Source organism: Lepeophtheirus salmonis, chromosome 8, assembly GCF_016086655.4.
Source record: "Lepeophtheirus salmonis chromosome 8, UVic_Lsal_1.4, whole genome shotgun sequence".
NCBI lineage: Eukaryota > Metazoa > Arthropoda > Copepoda > Siphonostomatoida > Caligidae > Lepeophtheirus > Lepeophtheirus salmonis.
In genome coordinates this window covers 27,135,806-27,156,506 of record NC_052138.2, presented here as the reverse complement: position 1 = coordinate 27,156,506, position 20,701 = coordinate 27,135,806, and the positions used below count along the sequence as shown (strand labels likewise).

Below are 20,701 nucleotides of genomic sequence, written 5' to 3'. Positions count from 1 at the left end.
TTAATAGAATCTTTATAAGATGACTTTTTAAAATAGAAAAGTATATGCAAAGGTATGTATAATGTACATATATACAGGGTGTGGAAACATAACGTATTCACTTTTTATCATGCGTGGCAGTCAGGCCATACCGGGTGGTCCCTTTAAATCTGAACACTTACTAATTCAATAATTAATGAGTTTTGAGTGATTAATTCTTATTTCTATATATTAAAGTATAAACAATTAGTTAATAAACAAAACAAACCTGAGCTCACTAGATTTTGTACAATTCGTGAAAATGACACTTGAACATGATCAAGAAACTATCATTCGTGCACTCCAAGCAGTTGGGTGTCTCCAAGACCATAGTATACGTTGTCAGCAAGTCCAAAACGTTGAAAAGGAAAATGACCTCTGTCAATAGGCCAAACTGTACCCCCAATGAGCTAAAGAAACATCTCAGGCCACTCCCCTCAAATCCATGAGGGGTCATACAAGAGGTCTTGGGGTTTCACTCCAGACTGCCAAGATAGCTATCAAAAAGTGGATGGAAAGGGCTTTGAGAGGGTGGAGCGGTCAATTTTGAAACCATCAATTTCCTTCGTTGCAAGACACTTTAGAATGATACTTTTGAGTTCTTTTCAACTCTTTTTCGACACTTACAGCCACCCTACAGCCCTGATGCAAACACCCTTGACTACTGTAAGTCAGCACTGAAACGGAGTGACAAAGTACTACATCCGCAGCAGATTCCAGGCCTTCGGCCGCCATTTTGAAGCCTTCATTTCTGCTAAGCATTAACGCCCCTACAGCCCTGATTCCTACCCCTCTACTTGTACCCAAAAGGCCTGCAGAGTACGTCATCCAAACCCCAAGGCCCTCAACTCTACTTTTAGCCATTGCTGGATGCTATGACTGAGGACTATATCTACTCCGGATCTCAATCAAAGTTATTTATCAATAAATACAATTAATGAAAAAATCCACAAGTATTAAAATACTGAAGAATGGGGGACGTCACCCATGTGATAGGATTTTGAAAACTGTAAAATAAAACTTGAAATGTATACTACCATTTTGAAATAAAAGTAAAACTCTTTTGATTTTTAAAGCTTGTTGTGTTGCCTTTTTGAAGAACGAAGTTATGTTGCTGCACCATGTATTATGCAAAATACAGTATGTCAAAAAATTGATGTCCTTTTTTTTTTAAACACATTTAAATGAAAGTAAATTTAGCATTGAGGTAAAATTATATTTTGCAATATATGCCCTCTTAAATTTCATACATTCTTTAATGCGTCTGGGCATACAATTAATTAAATTATCCAAAGTTTCATCTCAGGTTTGCAGCTAGGCAAATTTTACATTTTGGGTGAAAGTTTCTTCATTGACTGCAGGCGGTCATTTGTCTTATTTAGGATAATGGATCATAGATTTTCCATCGGAAACCACTCTGGACTGTTGCTAGCCCAAGTACCCTTTTCCCCAAATGAGCCCAAATTAGCCTGAAGCCATGCTTGAGCCACGTGAGAGCTATGAGCAAGAGCTCCTTCTTGCTGGAAAATGGCTATTGACATGTCTGGTAACATTTTCTGCGTCAGAACTGATCTGTTTTCTCGGCTCCTTTGCATCGCAAAGACACTTCTTGAATATGGTATGAAGACGTCACAGTTTGTCCTCGAGGTATAAAATGAAGCTCATAAGACCCCAGACGTGATTTTTCAAGGGGAAACAAGGAGTGCTCCTTCAACATTTCGTGACATCATATTTTTTAATAGTCATGTGTAAATTTCACTGAAGAAAATAAAATGCATAAAGGTTGCTTTCGTACCATAAATTTGGGTCGATACATATTTTTCAGAGTCTCTAAGTGATTGTATTTTTATATTTTTTCCCCTTTTCATTTTTGCACTTCTTTTTAGAGAAACGGCAAATTAAAAAAGAGGACCTCAATTTCTTGACATGCTATATATTGACAATCGATGATTTTCGTATTTAAATCCGGAGGCTGGTGCACATTTTGGCCTTGACCTAAATCTATCTATTCATATCATGAGATAATCCTCTATGTAAGTCGATTTATATTCTTCTGTTTATTTGATTGGTTTCCCTTTCAATAAAAAAGGGAAGCCAAAGAGGAAGTATTCGACTGGAAGAGAAATGTCCGAGTTCAAATAACTTTGTGGAAGGATTTTATAGATATGTGAATCCTAACCCTGGGCAACCGGAATCCTTCTCCTAAAAGTTTAAAACCGTAAAGAATATTGTCTAAATTGTGGTGAGCATAAAAACCACACCTAAGAGAATGTTATAATAATTATGGTAACTTTGAGAGACCGCGATAAACTAAATTTCTCCTAAACAAGGGTATTTAAAAGGAGGACAGTTCAATTCTTCCTTTTTTCTTCTCATTTCTACAAACTCAGGCCTAAGTGCATTATATTCTATTGTAGCTTTTGTTTATTATAATATTGATTGAGTGAGTTGAGAAGTTCGTAATTATCCTTGTTAATTATTATGTGTTTCAAAATTGGCAGATAAAACCACTCTGGAAGATTATGGAAAAATTTGGAATTGACGTAAGAAGACAAAAAAGTTTTCTTCATTAGTCTATATTTTCCATTCTTCCACCAAATGGGTGCTGGGAACATTCTTCAGAGTCGTTGCACGAAAGAAGGATTAAACATCTCTCACATTTTTTTCGTGGAGGTGCATAGCATACTATTCCCAATTATGCTACAGTGTAGGGCAGCAAAACCTGGACTAAAAAGCTGGATTTAGAAATGCTTCAATAATTTTATATTTTCAATAATACGCAAAAAAAAAATAATGTTAAGAAAACATGTAGATATGGTTTTTGCAGAACTTTTTTCACTCAATATGGCCACCTTCATTATCAATCACAGCCTTTACACGTCGCATGAAGTCCATGCAAGTTGTCCCATGCAGCCATTATGGAGGACTTCAATGATTCCACATTTGGGTGTGAGGTCGTGTTGGTTTACTTCTCCAAAGCGCCCATATAGAAAAGTCCAATGGGTTCAAATCTAGTGGGGAAGGGCGCATATCTCAGAATCGGTCATGTGAACTGCGTAGAACTGTTGACACTTGGCTGACCTGTGAGAGGGGGCACCGTCCTGAGTCCAACTGTTATTACCCTCTGGGTAGTTGGTCTTCAGCCATGGCAAGATGGTGTTCCTAAGCACCTTATAGTAGGCCTTTTGGATGATTTTCTGTCCAGTCTTGTAAAAGAACGGAAGCATCTTTTTCCATCAGAAGCCACAACGTGAAAGACAATTGTTTGGGCCGAATATTTGTTGTGTTAAGCCCCTTGGACCTTTTCTTTTGTTTCCGTAAAGCAGCGGTAATTCCAGCGGTTGTGGAATTGATCAACTGTGAAAATATTAGTGTCTGAGAAAATTTTCACAATTGACCCTTTAGCCTTGATCCATCTAAGGATTTTTTGGCACCTCTCGAGCCTCCTGGCTTTTATGCCCTCTGTCAGAAGGTGGTGTGAAGTCCTTGTGGAATAAAATAAACCCAAGTTGTGCTGAATAGCCCTTCTGATGGTCCTAGAAGCCACTGAGAAGTCGTTGGCGAGGCTAGTGGGATCCTTCTTTATATTCTTCTCAAAACTTAAAAATAACTTCATATCCTTCCGTAAAATATGCCCTTCACTTCCTGACATCCTGCAGAAGTCTACTCCATTTTTTTTACCTGGTCAACTTAAAAACTAGGCTCCTAGAATACATAACAATTTTCCGTAATATTCATCACATCAACTCCAGCATCTATGAGATCTTAGATGCGCTGTCTTTTTGCTTGTTGCTTGCTCATCATGAGCGATCAAATGACTAAATGTTTAGTATAGATTGTTTATGGAAAAAAGGATACCAGAAACAGAATATCAAAATAATCACTAAAACTTTCCATAGTAATGAGAAAATAAACATTAATCAACAGTTCGCGTTTTTCTGCACTACCAAATAAATCTATTAGTTATAACAGTAATAACAATTATAACATTATCTGAAAGCCACCGTGGTTCTATATAATAAGTTTATGTAGTTGTTTTTTTGTTTCAGTTTCATTATAAAAGCAGTAATTCCGACGACTTTGGCCACTTCCGGGTCACAATGCTTCCGGAAAATCATTTAAATTCCACAAATAAACAAAAGTGAACAACGTTTTTGTTCCTGATTAAAAGAAGACCGGGGTATCTAGTCGTAAGTAATGAGCAACTGATGTGGTAAAGTGATATTCCTACCGGATTTACTCTACATACGTGTGCTTATCTTAAAACCGGTTTGTAGAAAATGGGAGGACGCCAGATGGAAACACTATCAATGGATTATTAGATGGGTAAGAACTATATGAAGAGGGTATATATCAGTAGATGAATCACTATAAATGTAGTATAATTGCAGGTACTGGTAGACCTCATTAATTAACTGGGGTTTAGTGATTGAAATTAATTAATATTTGTATATATTAAAGCATAAACAATTAGTTACAAAACAAAGCAAACCTGAGATATCTAGTTACGTACAAGTAGAGAAAAGGAGACTTGCACTAGATGTACGAATTTCCATCTGCACACTCCATGAAGTTCGGCGTCTCCTGGACCATTGTCTACATCGCCAGCAAGTCCGACACGTTGGAGAAGAAGTAGGGCTCTGTCAAAAAGGCCAAATTGGACCCGGAGGAGTTAAAGAAAACAACCTGGGCCAATTACCTAAAACCCATTAGGTCCATGCAAGAAATCTTAGGATTGGTTTCCCACCAGACTCTCCAGAGAGCTATTAAAAAATTGTTGGAAAGAGTATTGTGAGGGTGGAGAGGTCATTTATAATAACACCAATGAAAGAAACCCATCTCCTCCGTTGAAAGACTCTTTTGAACTCTTTTTTAATACTTTCAACCCCCCACAGCCCTGGTGCCAACCCCTGGAATGGAAGGCCTGCAGTATCCGTGATCCAAGCACCAAGAGCCTCCAGGCCACTGTCAACCAGTGATGTGGCCTGATAGTAATCATTACCGCTAAGGGCAGCTACATTAATGATTAAGAGATCTCAGACACCCATCTATTTATAGTATTAATTTTGTTGATATCCTAATGTTAACTAATAAATTATATCTTGATGAATTTTAAAATTCAAACTGTTCAGATTTTAATGGACCACTCGATAATATGATACATATGCAAGTATTCGAGGGAGCAATATTTTACAGGCAATCTTCTGCACATGGGTATGTTTAATTTCATATCCCAAAAAAATTCTTAGTGCGATAATAAAGATCATAATTATTGTCAAAACATAAAATACGACATTAACCTCCTATTTACTCATGTTATTGACTCAATAGTTATTCAGATTGGTTAAGAGCAAATATATTCTGTCTCTGTGGGATCGATAAATGTTCCATAAATGTATTCAATCACATAATATAGCAATCTGTACGTCGTCCATCAATCAATCAAGGCTTTCTAAAGCTTTTAGCCCGAGCAATTTCTAATTGTTTTTTTACGATAAATATTCTTTGTATGGTCAAAGGCACAGGAATAACTACTTCTCTAGAAAATATATTTTACAATTGAACTAACCATGCGTTAAGATTAAGAAATAATAGTTTGTAACTTTATATAACTAGAACAACCTTTTTTTTTTTAAATTACACTAGTCAACAAATTATTTCCCTTGAATTGCGATGGTGGGTTCCTGATTTACTTTATCTCAAGAAATATGAGAAAAAAAATTTAACCCATCACTTCTGGTTTTGTGGCCTACAGTGGACAACATTTCATATATAAGGTGAGATATAAAGAAATCCGTAATTTTTAATGGATTAAAAAAATTCATAAAAATCAATTAATGTTTACCCCATGATAATCAAAACTGTTTATCTCATACAATATCAGGATTTTAAACACTATTTGCATTTTTAGCCGCCTGGGTTGCGTTTTTGCTTTGCTTGAAAAAAAAAACTGTCAAATATGTAATATTTTCTCTTTTCTGGTGTGTTCATCTTTGAGGATCGCTCAAACAGTCACAAAACTGTCAATTTGTAATTTGAAGATTGAATTTTCTGATCTTGAGCTGTTGTCGTTATTTTTTGTTTCCTGTTTAGTAAATTACTTTTACTACTACACTCAACTATATTCAAAACCTGATTGAAATTCATGTCTGCTCATCAAAAAGAAGAGTAACACTGAGAATTTGATGTAGAGGTATAATTGTAAATCCTTCTTGAACTCAGAATAGAATTGACAATCGACAACGCAGTAATTCTTGCAACTGTCACAGCTGTTTCCAGTAGATCTAATGAAATGTCAGGGCAACTAAGCCGCTCTCTTCCAAAGCATTCTTCAAATTGTCAGGGTTACAATGTTGATTTTCGGGGGTTTTTAAACATGCTCAACATACACACGATTTTCATCATGATACATCTAACTTCAAGTTGTTTGCATTCACAAAAACATTGGCAAGCGCTTTTTTTTTGTTGTTGCACTCTTTGCACAGCGTCTTCTTCGTCTATATAGTACACTCCAAAGTTAATAAAAATAGAAGGTTATTCCATAACACTTTTCTGACTGATGTCAGACTTCCACCATGGTCTTTAATAGTACCGTCAAAAAATTACGTGTATTAATATAATTTCTAGTATTATTTGCTGTTAATATGCCGTTATTATACTCTATGACGTCAAAATCTGTCTGTCTTGCCCAGCAGTTGGCATGGTACATCAAATTGAAAATACAAGCCCGATTACATGATGGCATAACCTTGTATTTCTATGTACCTTGGTACATACCAAAGACGACCCAGTGCCTCAGGTAAAACTTTTTAGGAGTGAGCTACGTGGCCTCAAATATTGTTTCTGGTACATTCTATCCATTGTTATACATTTTATAGTAATATGGGGGGTCTCTTTTTTATTTTCCCTCCTCTCCTCTCTAATGGTTCAAAATTGTTATCGTTAGTAAAACGCTACAAACAAATTAAATCCACTATTAAATTAGTAAAGTACCGTTTTAAATGCATCGATACCCCGGTACACCTATAGTACCGATAAAGGTACCGGTCAACCCTAATGTAAAATTGAGTTTTGGCAAATTATATTTGGAGGATTTATTTTTGAAAAGTTATGTTTCATTCATACTTAAATCTAACTCTACAAAAGCATTTGTTCCCTTATTTGAAACAAAAAATTAATTGTTGAGAAAATATTTATAAACTTTTGTCCCTATATGGTTTTGTCATTGTATTTCTATATAAAAACAACTTTGCAAAGTCCTTAATGAGATAAGTTTTGTAATTAAGAAGTTTGTATTTGGGGAGGGGGTTGATGTTATGTTACTCGTTACTCGTGCCTAATACACAGAATATTATACTTTATTTATGAATAAGATATTAAATAAATAAAAAGTCGTCAAAATATCCATCACTGTCAACGAAATAATTCACTTGTACTCTCAGAATGTGGTTCTAACTAAATTCCCCCCCCCCAAAAAAAAAAGAAAATAATAATAATAAAATGATTCTGTCGAGTTATGATAAAAATATTAGTATCCCTTAGGGAAATCAATATTAGAGTCTCATGAAAATAGCTTTAAAAAGCCTTCCTTTCAGAACTCATTTTATTGAAAAGAATATACTAAATGGTGCTTTGATATATGAGGTGCGTCAGCATAAAACAATCTAAAACAAAACAAAATTGCGATTGTAACTAATGAATAGATGAATAATTTTATATGAAGGATCTGCAGTACTTGAGATGAGAATCTTGCAATAATTAAATATTCTATGGATGATTGATATGTTATTTATGGTGTCATTTTTTACACTTATAATAGAAAGACTAAAATATAAGTATTCTGTGGTATATTATAAGATTTAAATGCCCGAAGTTATATTACTTATAATTACATAATAACTGTGTAATTTTAATAGATCAAAATGAAATGATAGTATCAATTACCTATAGTTAAAAACTATTATTTTATTTAAGAGGTTTGTATTGGCTCCGAGCAATTTGTGGCGCCTGCAAAGGGTAATAAGAATAATTTATCTATATAAATTGAGAATAATTCAAAGAAAAATAATATAATGCAATCCAAATTCCATTTTGAGATAAATCATTCCACCTTACTATTTGTTGACGGACCAAATATAAAAATATTGTGTAAAAGAATAAATAAAGATGGTTTTTTAGACTACATTTTGACATATTTGAACCTCTTCCCATTGTAGTTCCATTCTAATTATTTTTTCTGCATCTATTATAAAAATATGAATCAATAATCTGGCAAATTTTTAGTTTATTTACTGTTACCCTTCGTATATTATCAAAGGATAAGAAAACGTGTTTATCAGTTTGTATTCCGGGGGAAGGACTCGGAGTTGATCCGTGTACTGACTTAGGAATGATGCTGGAGGAGATCCCATCTCATTAAACTACGACTTTTTCCTGTATCTACCACATGAACCATTACAGTATAATTACAGATTGGCGTAATAGGTATGATGGAAAGGAACTTCCATGTCATCCAATCCATTAACTCCTGCAACAGAAAATGAATATAAATATACATTAATATAAGTATACCGTACAAGCTCCAATGTTAGTCTTATCCTATGTGAAAAATTATTCTAGCAATTTTGATTGATTGAGCCTTCTCCTCCTAGCCCACAAGTGATTTTCATATTATTAAAAGGACTCGAGGATTGAATTTCAACTTTCTGCTGTCGCTGTCTCTAATTTTTAGATAGAAAGATAAGGTATAACTTGAGGACAAACTTATACAATGTACCCGAAATAACATCTCAAAGTTTTGAAGCTGACAAATTATAGTGTCAGTAAAACATGTCCTGATCAGACCTGAAACTATATTATTCTTATTTTCTAAGTAAAATTAATAAACACGCTGCAAATGATCAAATTCTGATACATGAGTGTCAAATTCATAACACATATACAAAATACGCCCAACTGAGTCTTTAACAAAATTAATAATTATTAAATATTATTTCTCATTCCATTTAGTTATTCTATTATATACAAGAGATTACTCTGAAATTTACAATCGGATCCATCCCGTTTTACCACACATACTTGTTGAGCGAGTCAAAGTGCCCTCTATTGCACCCACAATCCGAGCTGCAATGGGGTTGATGAACAAACTCTCATGGGAAAAGGCGAGCATCTTTACGCCTTTTGAAGAAATGACAAAGGAATTTCTGGAGCTCTCCTCTGATGAAGGGATTTGTTTAGATAAAACTCACACTCTGGACTTTGAAAAGTAAATATATTATTTGTACTAGATTCTTAAAATAAATTAAATTTATCTTTTGATAGACAAGAGTTGATGGAGCCTCTATTTGAGGAAACGTCTGATGCTATCGCAATACTCGAAAACATGGATTCTGTTTTGGAAATTCCCTCCAATTGCAATGCCGAGTGGATTGTGCTTCCCATGGAAGGAATTGAGAACATAAGCCGCCAAATCCTTCGTGGTAAGTTGTCCATATTTATGCAAATTAACACTTTTTTTTGTTTATAATTCGTTAGCTCCAGAGTCTCCTGACATCTATATAATTGAAAAAGCATTTATGGAGAGTCCAGAACTGATGAAGGCCTTACAACTAGATGTTCAAGTTCCTTTTACCTCATCTATTGTTGAAGCTTTAGTTCCATTATTCGAGCCAAAATGCAAAACTGACTCGTATAGAAAGGATGAAGACTACTCTCTTACATTGGGGATTCGTTCACAAAAACCAAAGTTTTACTTATATCAACTCAATGAAGATCATTTAAAAATCATTGGAGAGTTCCGGAAAGAAAGAGTCTTCTTATATCCAAACGCAACGGATCTATTTGCTCCAAAAGCTCCACGCTATGGGTAAAAAAGCTGCTTTTTATCTTCCCGAGTTAATATATAAATATATGTACTTTCAGAATGCCTCCACAATGTCTTAACCTAGATCCAATATCCGCCACAACAGCACTCAACTGGCGATTCGAAACATGGCTCACATCTATACTAACTATCGCATGTATGGGAATTGTATCCTGCCTTGGAATTGGGGTATTCATTGCATGTAAATCCTGCTCCATTATGATTGAGGGATCCCAGTATTTATCCCTGTTTTTGTTACTTTGCCTCATCTTCACATATGGGGCATTGTTTTTATTTGGGCTGAGTCCCAACGAATCCGTTTGCCAGTCTAGGAACTTTGCTGTTGGAAGTGTGTACTCATTAACCTTTGCTACCCTTCTTGGAAGATCCTTCATGCTAGCTACAGGAGACTTTGAGGGACTCCCAGGACATATAAGTGGAATTGTACAAGCGGTATTGATATTTTTTATATTCTCAGTTCAATTGGGAATGATTCTCCAAGTGAGTTAACAGCTTTTACATTTTTGTGAGTTTCACTAATACCACTCATTTTGAAGGAACTATTTTTAAGGAGCAGTCCGTATACAGAAACAAACTTTCTGGGAAGACTACGAATGACTGAATGTCTGGAAAAAGGCTTTCCCTTTATTCGCTATTTGATTTACCCAGCCATTCTCCTATTCTTACAAATTGTTCTTGCCCCTTTTATCATAAACTCAAAAAGAAACTACAAAGAGGGATTTCTTTTCGTTCTTGCATCAGTTGCCATTGCTATATCGTGGATATTATGGATCACAGGATATCTTCTTTTCCCGAATTCTCTTGGTTCTCATTGGTACGATATTACTGTCTGTTTTGGCTTGGTATCCCTACCAACCATTATTCTTGTTCTCATTTACATTCCCAAACTATATTTCATGAGCTGTCCCCCTTATAAAGCTCCACCCATGGAGACCCTTGGAGTAAATCTCCGTCGAGTCAATAATAATATGAACACTTTTACGACAACTTCCCCTGGAGGAGAAGAACAGGAGCAGTCATCTAATTCCTCTTCATCCAGCTCAAGGCAACTCCATCCATCTTCGTCTATGAACATTAGGGAATCCACTATAATATCCCATTCTCAAACTGAGCCGTGCATGAATGAATATAGCAATGAAAGAATCTCTGGGGAAGATTCAGGTAAGTGAAAGAGATATTTCTTTCAATTACCAAGACGGCAAAAAGTCTTAAGACCATTTTCATTTACATTTTTTGATAAGTATAGTGATTTAAATTTTTTTAAACTGAAACCATAAGTACTCAACCTTTATTATAGGTACTTATAAAACATAAACAAAAAATTATAATAAGCACGGTGGATAGAAAAAGAGCATTCGCGCAATCAGGACAAATAGTTTTTTCTCCCATTGAGGCTCAAATCCCTAACACCATCACAGTGCCCAGGTGCTTGGTTTTGTTGACAGTCCTAATGTTGATGCTAATATTACAAAAGTAAATCATCAGATCATTTTGCTTCTTGTAGACGGGGTTCAGAGTGAATGTCTTTTCTTCAGAAAAAAAAACTTATCCGAATTTAATTTTGTTTTAACTTTAAAGCCATTCAGAAGTCCCTGACAACGCTCCCAAATTATTTTTTTGTTGTTGTTATGGAAGGAGGGTTCTCTCAATCCTCTTGAATGACTTTCCACCAACCTTTTTTCGACCTTGACAACTGCAGACCTGTCCATCCTCTTCATCTTGGCGTACTTGGCAAAACTTCATAGGTAGCTGGGTTCTATTCAAAATCCTTCCTTATCTTTATGGTGTTCAACTTGGTTGATCTATCACTCTTAGACTTGTCCTTACAGTGTTCCCCAATCATCAAATGATTTCTGACTCGAGACAGTGCGGTATTACTGACCCATAGGGTCTTAATCACATAGTACGTGGTCTTGCCAGAGCGGAGTAAACGCCAATGTAAGTAACTTGAACTTTTTAATTTCACTCACTAAACTTATCAAAAATGAGATTGAAAATGCTCTAAAAACTTTTTCTCTTCCCCGTAATTAATTAAAATAAACTTTTATAATGACGTAGTTTCTATTCCAGTGGACCACTGTAACCCCACAACTTCATTCATCGGAAGAAATAATAGAGGCTCGAAACTCAACTTGAATTATACGGCAGCAGCAAATGCAGCTGCTGTCAAAGCAGCACAAAAGTATGGGGAATCAAGTCAAAATGAATATCCCACTTTTAAGTTGGATAAAAACTCTGTGATTGATCCACGTTGGCAAAGATATAGCTTCTCAAATGGGGAGTCATCATCCAATGAGTCAAAAATCCCAGCTCCTCCACCCATTCCACCTGTTCGAAACACGAATAGTGGCTAAATCTTCACTCTTCTCATCCGTGTCTTATGCCAAAGAATGCTGCTGCCTCTAATACTAAGGAATTTTAATGTCAGTATTGTACATAGGTGATTCAACTGTATGTGTCAATATTGGGAGGATTTTTATGTGTGTCAAGTGCATGTGGATTACTACAACAGAACAAAAAGTTCAAAATGACTACTTTAACTGTATCATAGAATATTTTATTTACTTTACTGTCATAACTTATAATTATTTATAGATGGCGCTCTGTGACATTAGGGGATCCTTCTTTTTTAATGGTGGTTTTTTCTTTGTGAGCCACGAGATTTTGGTAGACGGTTGATCAAAAATTGTATCGATTTTTATTTTTTTTTGGCAGATTGCTTATTTATTTTAAATTTGTACTCCGTCAACACAAAAGCAAGTACGGAGTTTTTTTGTTTTTTTTTATTTTTATTTCGTTAACTTTATTTATTCTAGGGAGATTACAAACATAACATATATAAATAAACATTTTAGTTTATAATTAGGTTTCTAGACAAATAAGCTATCCCCATCAAAACACTTCTGATATTTGAGACACAAAATGATTAATAAAATTAATTGACTAAAATATATCTTTACTTTTTTGAAATCATTCAAAAAGATGACTACAAATGCACGGCTTTTAAAATGAATAGGAACTAAATTGTGAAATTAATTAACCAACTAAAACTATTGGAAAAATAAAACAAAAAAAGGAAACAACAATAAACTAAAATTCTAAAACTTAAATTTTTAACTTTTTAAAATTTCGGACCAATAGTGCGGAAACTTTAAACTTTTATCTGAACAAGAGGGGTAATATCTTATTACAGTTCCAACATAGATCCATGAAGTTAAACCAATATGATGAATATATACTAAGTAGGATGAATATCTTATTGCAGTCTCAATCACTATTGTTCCAAGATTTCTACCATGATGGGCTCTGCAATAGTTAATTTTTCTCCAATCAAGTTCTTGTAGCTTGAAATAGTATGTTCAAATAAACTATTTTACAATTTCGAAAGCCGGGTAACTGGCAAAAGTGTGAATTGTCGAATTAAACATTTTACCAAAATCCATACAGGGAGTATTGCAATAAATATGCAAGCCTGATGAAATTTGAAATTGGGGGTTAAATTTTTTCCCATCCTTTTTGCTCGAGATTGAGAGCATAATTATGTTTGTCCATTCACAAGTTAAATCTAGTCACTCCAGAAAATAATCATATCCTCTTGTAGTTTCTGTTTTTGTTCGAGACGAATAATTTATTATCAAGTGTCACGGTATAGGTGGCAAATTATTCAATGCTGCTCTTTTAAGTGGAAAAATACATTTTCCGTAACTAAATACCGAGCCATTGCGAATATTGTGAATTCTAATAATATTTCTCGATAAAATCTCCATTTCTAGCCTTTGTGGTTCTAAATTATCTTTAAAGAAAAACTTTTTGCCATAATTCCAATGCACAATGTCAACTGTTGAGGAATATGTGAAATTCGAGTACATTTCCAAATAATTCTTTGGCTAACTACCATGGATGGGAAATCTATCGAATTCATTTCATTACTCATGTTATTCCCTAGCATCAACCAATTATAGATCGACGTAGAGGAAATGGACGAACCACATTCAGTGTCCACATTCTTGCATAGATCAATAAATTTTTTCTGAGATACTTTTGGTATAATTCTTGACAGCCAGGCCAACCCACTTCCTAGGTCCTTTTTAGTTCTTTTCCTCCAGTGAAATAACTTCTACAATTATCTTATTCTATTGCCTTGTTAGCGAGCGAGGGAATAGCTGTGGACTTATAGAGTATATTAGGAATACTTAAGATAAGATAGTTAATTTTCCTAGGTATTTTAACCCATACCACCAAGTATAATATTAAAGCTAAATCTGATAGAAAGAAGTATATTAGATAATAGCCCATTTAGGAATTAACAGAGGAAATTGGAATTTTTCATCTTCTTAATTTTTGATTAACATTTTTTTTAATATACCAGATTTGCATTAATTTATGGCCCAAGTTGCATGATTCTAATATTATAAGGTAATTTATTCATACTATTGGCACTCAAAAATAGACGAGATCTTATAAATACATCTGTTTGTTTGTTTGGTGCCTTAAATAATTATTTGCTTTGTTCAGTTTGAGAAATTTATATGTATATTCACAAGCTCATTTTTATGGAAATTTCTTTCTCGCTATGATATATGATATGTGCTCAAAAACTAAGGTTATTTTTCGAATTTCCCGGGCAATGTATATTTAATATGCTAGATGTTTTTATTTTTTTATGTTAGTACATTTGGAAAAGAACAAATATATACTTTTTTTGGCTATATAATATGTTTAGATTAGTTTGGTGAGAGGGATAATGGTTATAAGTATTTTGCATTTCGGCAATTTTTTGCCATACGTCCTTTCATAGGTTTCTTCAGTTTTGGGAAGTTTTTTTTTTCTCATCCCCAAAACATTCGAAAAAAAAACATGGCACAAACCAACCGATATGTTAATATCCTCAGCAACTTGTCCGACTATTTTCAAAAACAATTTTCTTCACTGCTTCAAAGTTCTTGGGTGTCCAGGGTGAGGCTCGACATTGGTATCTTTCCAGCCATCTTGGAAGAATTTGTACAACTTATGAACATTTGTTTTTTATTTATAACAGTTTCCCCATATGCCACTTTCAACATTTCAAGTGTTTTGGAGCACTTATTTTCATTTTTACACAAAATTTGATGCAAATTTTTTTATCCATGTTTTTCAATAGCACAAAATCGCCGAACACCCAAAATACTTCTAAGCGTTATACCTCTATTAAACAAACTAAACATATTATATAGCTGAAACAGTAAATATATGTTTGTGGCGAGTGGCCTAACATAAAAAATTTAATAAATCGGGCATACCAAATGTACATTGATCGCTAAATTTGAAAAGTAACCTTACTTTTTGAGCACAACTTATAGACACTTTAGTGAGTTTATTTTTAAAAATACCTTTATTATTATTAAATTATACTTAACTCTGTCTAAAAAGTTGAACAAATGTAATAATTTTGCCTCTGTTTGTTTGTTTGCTAATCACCAGGATTAAATAAAGTGTCGGATATATTATGATCAAACTTGGTATGAAAATTATATATGGTCACAGAAAGAGGTCATTAAATTTTGAGAGGTCAGAGGTCACGATAAAATAAAACATCCCTAATCGCCATAATTTTGGAACAAATCAAGATGTATAACAAATTTGATTTTTGGAAGAGGTTTTGCTCTCTACCAAGAGCAATTCTAGTTTAAGAAACAGTGCTATTTCTAAAAGGATCACGCAACCTCTACTATAAATTAATGAAAATTTGAAATCGATATTTGAATAAACCATTCTAAAAATCTTGCTCAAATGTTTACCAAAATACACTGGCTCACAAAAAAATAGGGATCTCCCTGGATGTAGTGTTGGATCAGTCCTAGAACTGATTTCCTAGCTCCCTTTGAATCTTTTTTTTATTGGTCCGATATTTTTACCATTCAACGGTCCTAAGGACCTATACATCTACCATTCAGTGCAACGGTCTTCACTATCTATATTGATATTTTTCACTCATAGCTAGGATTGAATAACATAAAAACTAATAAAATAATAAATGATAGCTCCAATATATAATAATAAGTTCTAACCACACACCTCCTACATTAAACTTCAGCTATCTTGTCTCTTGAATGAGGTTATGTTGAATAGCTGAAAGGACATTTTTAGTTGCTAGGTCATTGTAACTGTTGTAATTATCATTTTAGTACGATAAGGACCGGTTCTAGGACTAAGGATCAAAACTATATATATGACGTCATTCTTAATCCTAATTCTTTTTATGCAACACACGTAATTACCCAAATAAGATTAAATAAATTAGTCTATATATTATTTAGACATCAAATGCATTATATTTTATACTCTATTTGACGCCTGCTTGCATCGTTTACTTGAATTGTTGTTATTAACACTTAAAATATAGAGCTTATTCTGTCAGGGGATATAGTCTTTAATCTCTAGATCCAAATAAAAAAAGGATCGTATCTCTTAAATATCACATAACATTTATTTGTTGTTAGAATACCTAGTAAAATACGTTTATATGAAAATATATAAGTGACTTGGATGTAATTTAAATAGTTATATAAAAGTTTATTTGAAATACAGTGGCAGGTGTGTCCGGACAGAGGATGCTGGAGGGGATGTACCAAGGCTGGGAGGGCTTGGAATTTTTGTCTAGATCTTGGTATTTACATATCGTCTTGGGTTCTTGTGTTTTAGTTTAGAAAAAAGCTATATAATATTGAGCTTTTCGTATATTATAAGCTAATAATTACAATGTTATTTTATTCACTTATTTGATTGGAGCGTATATAGAGAGCTCAAAGATGAAATCTTTGCCTTCTTTGGGTCGCCTTGGAACTAAATGTCGTCATCATATATTTTTTTGTCTTGCGTAATATAGAAACAAAACACATTCATTCCGTCTAATTTCGTCACAATGGAAGAACAATACTCGGAGCTGCCTGAGATTCAGTTCACAGAGGAGGGACTGAGATGCGCCGTAGTTATATGTCTAATGAATAATGAAGGACAAATCAGCCACCATGACATCTAGGTATAACACCACTGGGCTGACAATGCGTTGCATCGAGGAAACCAAGAAAAAACTGGAGGATTCGAAGAACCCCAGGAGCACTATTTTGAGGTTGCAGAAGTCACAGAAGGACTACAGTAAGGTCAGTGACACATAGTTCATCGAGAAGGAGGCACCATCGTTGACCAGTCCCCGACAAGGTCCTTTGTCTCAATTAGGAAAGGAAATTGAAGTCAGTGCAGAACAGTTAGGACATGTGTTAAGGAGGATCTCAAATGTCAGTCTTACAAGATACAAATCGGCCATATCTTAAAACCCTAGCAACCCCAATCTTAATCTGATTGATTATCCTGTCTGGGGCTACCTTGAGGCACACATATATAGACGTCGTTACACAACTTAGGGATGTGTGGTGTCCGCCATCAAAAGCATTTTGCATCCATGCCAAGGTCATGAAGGCCTGCTCCCACTTCAGAGACCTTGATCGAAGCTGAGGACAATTATTTTAAGTAAGCCTCAAGACACATGACCTTCAATGACTTTGTTTTATATTTGAAATAAAGATACTGAAAATCACGGATTTTATGTTGTTTCTTGTAAATACGAGAGAGGACGCAGATCTCATCTTCGAACCCTGTAATAGTTGATACAGTTTAGTGCTTTATATTACTTGAAACAGTTTCACAAGTGTTTGTTTTAAGATATTACGGTTCAAGCGGAATTTTCAAAATGTTGAGGGACCAAACTGTTCTACAACTTCGGGATTTTGTGTTGCAATGGGTAAACATGTTTAATATTGAAGTTAATTTCAGTTAGAACTTTTTAGGCTACATTTTTATATGTTTGCTTGCTCTCATAGCTGATCACAACTAAATAAATGAAACGTCATGGCAGCTAAGCTGCTCTCTCCCAAAACATTCTTCAAATTGTTCAGATTAGTGATTTTACTAGAGACGTGAAAATTGTCTAAATCTTCGTCTGTGTAAATCAAAAAGAATAATGTATTTCCGCAACTTAGATAGAATATACATATATTTGCTTGCGGAGATCACTATAAAAACTAAAGTGCTCTCTAATACGTATTTGTCTTCTTTTTTTCCAAATAGGAATAAATAAATTATACCAAATGGTCCATTAAAATCTGAACTTTTTGAATTTTAGACTTCAACAAGACACAATTTATTAATTAAACTTAGAATTTCAAAAAAAATAACACCATAAATAGATGTGTGTCTGAGCTCTCTTCATCATTAAAGCAGTCATTTTAGGCAATGATGGTTTTTAGGGGTTGGCGGAAGGCCTGGCACCCACTGTTGATGTAGTCCTCTATTATGGCGTCCCAGTGCTGGCTGACAGTGGTGTCGATGCCCTCAGTATTTGAATGACGGGCACTGCAGGCCTCGACATGCACACAAAAGGTGTAGTCGAAGGGGTTGGCATAAGGCTCTAGGGGTTCAAAAGTGTCAAAAAAGAGTTCAAAAGAACTCCAATTGCTGATTCAAAAGAGTCCTTGCAAACTTTCATTGTTATTCTCCCTCTTTCATGAGCACACGCAATATTTATTACTTAATATTTTTGACTTTCGAGATTGCAACTAGAAAAAATTGCTGCCGCTTTCTAAGACATATTTTATACACCCCTAGATATAAGTATTTTGAATACCTAATATTACTTTCAATCGTACTCGTACATATGAGGTTAAATGAGATCTTTCAATGCATACATAATGATGGAGTATGTACTCATTTAAATTAAATTATAGATACATCATCAACATGGTGGATATATACAGGGTGCCCAAGCTATCCGTCCCACGAAAATGATTTTTAGCGCATTCATTTTTCTCTCTCATCAGTTATCAGATTTTACAATAAAACCATATTTTAAAAGCTAGATAGATTTTGATTTATTTCATTCAATAAAATCATCTCCACCCATAATTATAGTCTCTATATGAGGCCAAAAGCACAAGCAGGCCTTCGCCACTTGGTCCCTTAGCAAATCCTGGAATTCCTTCTTGATCTGACTGATAGCTCGAGTTATGTGTTGCAGAGGGTTTATTTGGTTTGTTGTTCGATCCCACTTCACACACGCACAAAACCATTGGACTCAGAGCCGCGAGTTTAGAGATTAAAAGTCCGGCGAGATGAAGTCGTCAAATGGTCTTGAAGACAATTGAGACTCTTATTTTTTTAGTTGTTGTAGGGAGCCGAGTCCTTTAGAGGCCTACAATTCCCTCCTAACTTTAGAAACAAACCTTAACTGAGTCTAAGAGCTGTAGCTCCTGGGGCGGATTCCAAAGAGGGCTCCGTGACTTTTCCAAATCATTTTGAAAACAAATTTGTCATTTAATTCCATTTATTCCATTGATGCAAGTTAAAACAAGCTATATAAAAACAGAAGATCAGTTTTCTATGTGCTTGCAGTTGGCAAAGAAAGAAGCCCAAAGTGTCGGTATATTTAGCTTGTACACCCTGGATGTAATTATAATCAATTGTTTCTTATATTTATTTTTATGCTAATGGAATAATATACTTCGTACAACAATATGTTGGTAATCTCATAGCAAAAAGCACAAGGAAAATTTAAGATGGTTTTTTCTCTAGAAACATATACTGCTGCATTGATTCATTAACGATCTTCTATAGGATGAGAAAAAGTTCATTAGCAGTTATGTACATAACACAAAGAAATTGAAAATGCACATCTTAGAGTGTGTGTAAGCAAAAATACATTTTATCGGACAATATTAACAAAATCATCAAGAGCTCAAACATGAATTAGGTTACCAACTTGAAATTGATTAAAAAGTCAAAAAATACGTATTCGTTCCTTAAAATTCAAAATGTCCACATTTAGCCTCAATTACAGCCTCTACACGAGGTCAGAAGGCCTTGCATACTCTGATGACCTAGTCATCAGACATGGTCATCTACTCCCACTCAATGGAGGCCTTCTTCTCTATAGTATATCTGTGGGGGACAGCATAGGTCTTGGTCTCAATGGTACCAAAAATCCACTAGTCAAGTGGGTTCAGATCCAGTGAGGAAGGAGGTTACAATGTCCAGAGTCAAAAATTGGCTAAACTCTCCCAGCACCATCCTTGGGTGTTCTTTCACTTGTAGCACAGAGCAGAGTCCGACTGCCACACATAATTGATACTTTTATAGCATTCGTGATCGTCCCTTCGCCATTTTGCTGACTTGCGCAGCGAGGTTTGAGCGTTTGCCTGAAGGATGTCTCCCAAGGGACTCATGAACTCGTTTGATCGCTTTATGTTGTGGTCCCACTCCAAGGCTTCCGTTCAAAACTACCATCAGCCTCAAACACTTTCCTGATCCTCATAACATTGGACCAGTTTACTTCAACAATCTTGGCCAACTCACAAACAGGAACTCCCGCTGGAGGAAATCAATCATTCTACGTTTCTTCGACGACATACAAAACTGTCTTTGTTCACAAAAACTAAATGTATTACGTAAAAAGGAAGGTTTCAAGACTACTCTTTCAAACAATGTATGTTTCATTATCCAACGTCCAATTTGTTTAGCATTCATTTAAGTTTTAATGAATGATGCATTTTTCCTTATGCATCCGAGTTATTTCATTAACAAAAACGGTTACACAGTATTGTGTTGTCTACTATCAATTTGCCTGTCTTGGTTCCCCATACCCCAATACTATTGCAACCTCTTAATAATGAAGAAATAATTTCGCAAAGCGAAGAATACAGGGTAAAATTGAAATGATCCATAAATAAATGACATAAATCCATAAATAAATGACATAAATCCATAAATAAA

General features: G+C 34.7%; 1 protein-coding gene across 4 annotated transcripts in view; it reads left to right on the top strand.

Annotated features, from left to right (window-relative positions):
* Positions 1–13,011, top strand: part of LOC121123584 (uncharacterized) — a 62,182-nt gene extending 49,171 nt beyond the window's left edge. For all 4 annotated transcript variants that reach the window (XM_040718710.2, XM_071890474.1, XM_071890473.1 and 1 more), the window contains 6 exons: positions 9,028–9,283; positions 9,340–9,497; positions 9,553–9,883; positions 9,940–10,381; positions 10,438–11,062; positions 11,972–13,011. In XM_040718710.2, the coding sequence (XP_040574644.1) occupies positions 9,028–9,283; positions 9,340–9,497; positions 9,553–9,883; positions 9,940–10,381; positions 10,438–11,062; positions 11,972–12,255 (2,096 nt within the window). In that variant the 3' untranslated portion in view covers positions 12,256–13,011. The remainder of the gene's footprint in view (positions 1–9,027; positions 9,284–9,339; positions 9,498–9,552; positions 9,884–9,939; positions 10,382–10,437; positions 11,063–11,971) is intronic.
* The last annotated feature ends 7,690 nt before the right edge of the window (positions 13,012–20,701 follow it).